At 47.7% G+C, this 7,071-nt stretch overlaps 1 protein-coding gene across 1 annotated transcript; it reads left to right on the top strand.

The window, feature by feature from the left end:
- Nucleotides 1-686: 686 nt before the first annotated feature.
- Nucleotides 687-3,574, top strand: LOC121357950 (zinc finger protein ZIC 1). The gene is made up of 3 exons (XM_041475713.1): nucleotides 687-1,850; nucleotides 3,018-3,181; nucleotides 3,377-3,574. Exons 1-3 carry the CDS (start codon nucleotides 875-877, stop codon nucleotides 3,572-3,574), a joined length of 1,338 nt encoding a protein of 445 aa, XP_041331647.1. The 5' UTR covers nucleotides 687-874.
- The last annotated feature ends 3,497 nt before the right edge of the window (nucleotides 3,575-7,071 follow it).

Raw genomic sequence — 7,071 nt, 5'->3', positions numbered from 1 at the left:
GAGGAGGCAGCCGGCGGGGCCGGGGGCAGCGACGCGGGGAAGGGGGAGCCGGCGCCGGCCAATGCGCGCCCACGTCCGCCCGCACGGCGCTCCGCCCCCGGCTCCCATTCATCAAGGGGGGGGACGGTGTCGTCTTTTCAATTCATTTATCTGCAGGAATGATTGCCGCTATCAGTCTCGCGTTCACCGCCCGGCTGAGGAGGTGAAAGTTTCTCCCCAGGAAGATAAACCGCAAAAGACAATATTGTGCATGATTTGCGCCTTTTTTTTGCGGAGCGAAAAAAAAAAAAAAAAAAAAAGGCCCCCCGAAAAAAAAAATCGGGTGAGTGTGGGGAAGCTCGAAGAGGAGAGAGAAACAATCTCTCGGCCACTTTGCAACATTCCTATAGCCAAAAAAATCACTGAAGGAAGTTTCTTTTTTGTTTTTTTTTTTTTTTTAATTTTTTTTTTTTTTTTTTTTTTTTTTTTTTTGCTGCTTGTGTTGAACTCTCGCCGTTATTGTTATTTGCAGCCAGTTTATTTTTGAGCTCACCCAACCCCCCCCTCCCCACTTAAACCTCCCTGAAAACTCAAAGCAGAGAGACAGTGAATATTTTTGGGGCACGTTTTTATTATTATTATTATTTGCAACTGCGAAGATCTCTTCCCCCCTTCCGCACCAGCCTTTTTTTTTTTTTTTTTTTTTTCCTTTTTTTTCCCCTTCCCCCTGCGCTGATGCCGAAGGGGGTGTTTTTGATGTGGTTGCTTTGGTGGTGATCGTCGCTGACTTTCCAAAGAGGGTGTTTTCGCCGCCGCCGCTGCTGCTGCTGCTTCTCTCCGCGTTGTGTGTGTGCGCGCGTGCTTTTTTTTTGGTTGCTGCATCGACGCTGGGAAGATGCTTCTGGATGCTGGACCGCAGTATCCCGCCATAGGAGTCACTACCTTCGGATCCTCTCGCCACCACTCCACGGCCGATGTCACGGACAGAGAAGTGGGGCTGGGGATCAACCCCTTCGCCGACGGCATGGGCGCCTTCAAAATCAACCCCAGCACCCACGAGCTGGCCTCGGCCGGCCAGACCGCCTTCACCTCGCAGGCGCCCGGCTACGCGGCGGCGGCCCTGGGGCACCACCACCACCCGACCCATGTCAGCTCCTATTCCAGCGCCGCCTTCAACTCCACCCGGGACTTTCTGTTCCGCAACCGCGGCTTCGGGGAGGCGGCGGCCGCCAGCGCCCAGCACAGCCTCTTCGCCTCCGCTGCCGGCAGCTTCGCCGGACCCCACGGACACACAGATGCCGCGGGACATATACTTTTCCCGGGGCTGCACGAACAAGCCACCAGCCACGCTTCGCCTAACGTGGTGAACGGGCAGATGCGCCTGGGCTTCTCCGGAGACATGTACGGCAGACCCGACCAGTACGGCCAGGTCACCAGCCCCCGCTCCGAGCACTACGCCTCGACCCAGCTCCACGGCTACGGCCACATGAACATGAACATGGCAGCCCACCACGGGGCAGGGGCCTTCTTTCGTTACATGAGGCAGCCCATCAAACAGGAACTCATCTGTAAGTGGATTGAGCCCGAGCAATTGTCAAACCCCAAAAAGTCCTGCAACAAAACTTTCAGCACGATGCACGAGCTGGTGACTCATGTCACGGTGGAGCACGTTGGAGGACCCGAGCAGTCCAATCACATATGTTTCTGGGAAGAGTGTCCAAGAGAAGGGAAACCTTTCAAGGCCAAATATAAACTTGTAAATCACATCAGAGTCCACACAGGTGAAAAACCTTTCCCCTGCCCTTTCCCAGGCTGTGGCAAAGTGTTTGCCAGATCAGAGAATCTCAAAATACACAAAAGAACTCATACAGGTACGGTAACCTTCTCTGTCGCTTTTCTCTGTGCGAGTGGAAGCGCCGAGCGCCGGGGCCGGAGCGGGACGCGGGGCCGTGCCGGAGGGGCCGGGGCCCGGCTTGGCTGAGGCTCGCACGGGGAGGAGGGGGTTTGGTCCAGGGACCGCTGCTTTTTTCCGGGAGAGGCCGGCTCGGAGCTCCGCTGCAAAACGAGCTCGGTCACAGCCACGCCAGCAGCAGCAACAAAAAGAAAATGATCCCTGCCGAGGCAGAGGGGGAGGACGGCAGGGTTTGCTGCTGGGATTGTTAGGGCGGAGGGGGTGGGGTGGGGGATCGCAGCAACCTGTCCTGTTTAAATTTATAGGTTTTAATTAATTATTGTTCGGCAGTTTTGGCTGTGGCACGATGAGAAATTGTGCTAAATGTTGCAGGCAGCTCATTCGTCTCCTCTCTGCAATTCAGGGCTTGGTAAATATTTAATTCCGTTGAGCGATATTAAACAAACCGAGCCCCGCGCGTTACTGTGTTATTGTTGTGCGGAGGGGAGGCGCCGGTATTCCTGAGAACTTTTTCTTCGTGGGAGGTGGGAATGCAGCAGCCTCTGGCCGGGAGAGCGATCTCCCCTTGCTCCCACCCCCGAACGCTGAAAGCCAGAGCCGCTTTCCCTAGCGCTTTTGCCGAGGGTTTGTGGAGCTGCCCTCTCGTTGATTTCCCGGACAGAATAATTTTCAATATTGCAAGAAAATATGGGGGAGGGGGTTGGAGGGGGGTGAAAGAGTAAAATATTACGAGAACGAGCTATAAAATCGGAAACCAGACGCTGAATATCGTGTGTAATATCCCACCACGCCTGCTCTCTCGCTCGGAGCGTTGTGAAGAGGGAGAGGTGCCCGGGACTGGGGTTGAAAGGAAACTCGCCCCTCCAAAGGAAAGGGAGGGGGGGAAAAAAAAAGTTATTTAGCTCCCCTGCTCTCCGAACCGGGCGCTTTGCGGGAGTCGGAGGTCCGGAAAGGATAGAGACTAGCAGCAAGGTTTTGGGATTTGAGCCGCGCTGAAGTTAGAAAGTTGCAACTGTTTGAAATGGAGCCCCGAGCTCCGTCCGGCGGTGCGGTGACAATGAGCGATCCAGCCGGCCCTGCTTAATCAGATCCCTTTCCCCCCCCCTCCCCCTTCCCTCTGCAATAGGTGAAAAACCATTTAAGTGTGAGTTCGAGGGCTGTGACAGGCGCTTTGCAAACAGCAGCGACCGCAAAAAGCACATGCATGTGCACACTTCCGACAAGCCCTATCTCTGCAAAATGTGCGACAAGTCCTACACGCACCCCAGCTCCCTCCGAAAGCACATGAAGGTAAACGGAGGGCGGCCGGCGTGCGGGCCTGCCCGGGCGGAGGGCGGCGGGGCCGGCGCGGCCGCGCCTGCGGGCGGAGCCCCGCAGGAGAGCCCGAGCCTGGGGCCCGCTGCTGGGGCCCGCGCCCGGCGCATCCCCGGGCCGAGGCCTCCTCCCGCCGCCGATCTCTATCTCTGCCCGGGTTTTCTCTTGCAGGTCCATGAATCATCCTCGCAGGGGTCCCAGCCTTCTCCCGCCGCCAGCTCAGGCTACGAGTCCTCCACCCCTCCAACCATCGTGTCTCCATCCACAGAAAACCAGACTGCCAGCTCCTTATCCCCTTCCTCCTCCGCAGTCCATCACACGTCCAGCCACAGCACGCTTACATCAAATTTTAACGAATGGTACGTCTAAAACGCTAAAACAAAACAACAACAACAACAAAACACAAACCGAAACAAAAAAAAAAAAAAAGCCCCAAGCGAGCAAACAAATACCCTATTTAAAGACTCAAAAATAATGGACACTCTGAAATCAAAATTTAAGTGAGCAAACAAAAATAAAATGCTGCCAGTAGACCCAGGACTGAGTAAAATGAAGACTTAATTTTTAAAAATATTTTTATTTTCTTTTTTTTTTTTTTGTCCTCCATTATTTCTCTCTCTCTCTCTTTTTTTAATTTTTCTTTTTTTTTTTTTTTTTTTTTTTTTTTTTTCCTGACTGTTCTGCTCTGTTCCAAGGCTTGGTAGGCGAAGGGGTTAGTAGAATGCATAAGAAGACAAGGTTACCAGGGCAAATGCCAACTGTGTAGGGCTTCACTGGAAACCACTGATTAGAGATCGCCAACTGCATGTCTGCTCGGGCAGCGGCCTTCCCCCCCATCCCCTCTTGTAAATACAGAATTATTAGCATCAAAAACAAAACAACAAAAAAAGTGTACTGTTTGATTTTGTAAATAGTTATATCGCAAGTTGAATAAGGGGATATGTGGATTTGTGGTCTTTGCATATGGGGGGGCGGAGGTGGTGGGGGGGCAGAGGGAAGAGGTAGAAATTCAACTATTTGTACTGAATGGCAAGAATGTTCTAGTAAATGTGTATCAAAATGTGAATTACTTTGTATTATTACAGTCTAAACGTCGATCTAACAGAATATTATTGGTATTAATGTGCTTTTTTGTATAAAGTGCAACATTTCGTCCCAAAGTCCAGTCTAAGTAGTGCAGTAAAATGTTGTTACACGTCCTGTCAAGAAATTCGTATAGTGAAAGCCTGGATCTGCGTGTCAAACTGTTACATTTGTTTATGTAAAGTGATATTAAAAAAAAAAAAAGATATAAACTATATCTGTCCGTTGCTTTTGGCAAATACAAGAACATAATGTATATAAATCCTAATTTCCATATTTATCCGCATGTAAAGGTCCGGTTATACCTGTTACAAGATATTCAATATTTATGGCTAGAAGAATTGGTATGTAAAATTTAGTTTACAGAACTGTTTGGTAACATTTCGTACCTTATTAAAGATTCTTAAATCCCAAGAATTGTGGTAGGAATTCTTATTCACTAAGTCAACCTGCTGCAACTCCTACTAGCTTTAGGATATTAGAATAAAACTGTCCCAGTTTTTCACTGCTTTCCATTATGTCATCACTAAAGCAGCGAAGGTGATATAAATGTGATAAATGAAAGGATCCCTGCTGGCATTACTATAGTGTGTAATTAGTATTTATATCAAAATTTATGAAACAAATTTTCGGCCGCAGTATAATTTAAATGACCTTTGCAGACATAGAATAACAACCATAAAAATAACAGAAATAGATTGCATATGCTACATAAATATTAATGTGGGGAATTGTTACACGAGAAGTGCTGCATTCCAGTCCAACACTGTCCATGAATCTGTATAGACTGGGTCCCTAAATTAAATTAATTCGGATAACATATATTAGGAGATTTAAAACAGCGGAGATTTCGGTTGCTATTATAATTTAAGGCATTTATGACCATAACTAATTCTTAGGCAGTGGATTCATGACTTTCCTTGGGCCTTTTACTCCAAGAAGTACAGCACTGTTTCACGAAGGCCGTTGTTGTTGTTGTGTGTATTTTTATTTGATTTTTTTTTCTTCTTTTTTCTCTTTGCTGATATTCCTTAAAACGTGATGTTAATTTAAATCAATTACTTCTTATGCTATGTTATTATTATTACTATAATTTTGCTAGTGTTAATAGCTTTCTAAAAAAATAAATGTAGGGCATAAGAATTATTTTATGTAATTTGATTATCTTTCTATCTCTTTTATTTATTTCTCATTTACTTAAGAAATTCGTTCCATTGGCTGGCGTTGATACAGTAAATTTGTAAATGAGAAGACAATATAAAAAATCTAAATTACTTGTGCTTAATGACTGTAGCAGAACGCCTTTTCTCTAAATCAGATTGTCTTCCTTGCAGTTTAGTTTGATAGATTTGCAAGCTGTACTGCTTCCACTAACTTAGCTACGGTTGTTGGAACTGTTGGGCTTTGTTCCTGGTTGTAGCTTGCATGATCGCCCCATTAAGCAGACAACATATCAACAGACAACACAAATCATGAGGTTGGCTAAAGCTGCGAGGGCTTGTGATATGTCATAGAGTGAATTGCACAAACTGACCTTCCAGTAGACCAAGATGACACTTTAACAGCTTCTTTAAAGAAATATTATGTGTACAGCGAGTCAATAGCCATATTAACCGCTCGGGGGGCGGGGGTGCGGGGGAAGCCGCTCTCCCCTCGCATCAGTGCGGGCACTCCGCAGCCCCGGCGGTAACCCGCCCAGAGCACAGCCCTGCCTCTCAGCAGCCCTCCGCAAGGATATTTCTTTGTCCGTAACATTTGGGGATCTCCCTCGGAGAGACTTTCCACTGCCCGAGAGCATACGCCAAAAAAAAAAAAAAAAAAAAAAAGGAAAAAAAGGAAAGAAAAAAGGAGAGAGTTTGTCTTGCTCATCCGAATCCCTACTCCTGCCAGTTCGGCATCGCCGCCTGCTCCCTGCAGCACCCGTGGGAAGGCTTCGCTTTAACTTTACTTTCTACAAAATGTTATTATTGTAAGGCTAATACCAGTTTTCAATGAAAAGAGCGCCACCTTGCAGGGTTTGGCGAGATAGGAAAAGTTGGAGCCCGGTGGGACCGGGGCAGAAAGTGTTGGGACTTGAGGAACTGTAGTCCAGCGGGCAAAAGAGCAGAGGGAAAAAGTGTTTTATGCGCCGAAAATGCTGCTTTGTTGCGAATCTTTCAGAGTAACTGTCTCGGCTATTTTACCGGGCATCGTTTATAAAAAATGTGACCTGGGCGTATCTAAGAAATAAAAGAATCGTTGAGCTCGTCTGAGCCACCCATCTGTAAAGCAAACCCGGAGAAACGTGGTGTGGGTGAGATATTTTAAAGATGCGTATTGCAACTTTCTTTGAACTTGTGTAAAGTCCCTAGTGGTCGCTTAACACAGATCTGTTACTTGTGTGTATTGGAACACTTGGCTAATGAGTATTCTTTTAAACTTTCAGTCTGGGGTTTGTTTGAGCGTCCTACAGCAGAAAAGATGATTCTAATGTTGTTGCTGCTGCTGCTGTAGGTTTTTTATCTGGGGTGAGGGGGAACTGTGCGATACTGGTTGATCTCCATCCCGTGTATGTTCTGAATTAGCGACGATCACTGGGGCTGGAATTGTTAATGCTGAATTCAAGTCCACGCCATGCTGGTGCTTGTGCTGTTCGCTTGGCTCTGGAGAGGGGAGCAGTGCTTTGAAATCCCCGGCAGAGAGAGAGGTGTTTTTCGGGCAGAGAGGTTGTGAGGTTTCTCTCGGGGGTTTCTGCGCTGTTTTAGTCTCTAAAGTCAACTTTCCTCTAGCAAGGTTCCTTTTGA

Source organism: Pyrgilauda ruficollis, unplaced genomic scaffold, assembly GCF_017590135.1.
Source record: "Pyrgilauda ruficollis isolate IOZ18807 unplaced genomic scaffold, ASM1759013v1 scaffold36, whole genome shotgun sequence".
Lineage (NCBI taxonomy): Eukaryota > Metazoa > Chordata > Aves > Passeriformes > Passeridae > Pyrgilauda > Pyrgilauda ruficollis.
Note: the sequence above shows the minus strand (reverse complement) of the source record. Positions and strands in the feature narration are given on the sequence as shown.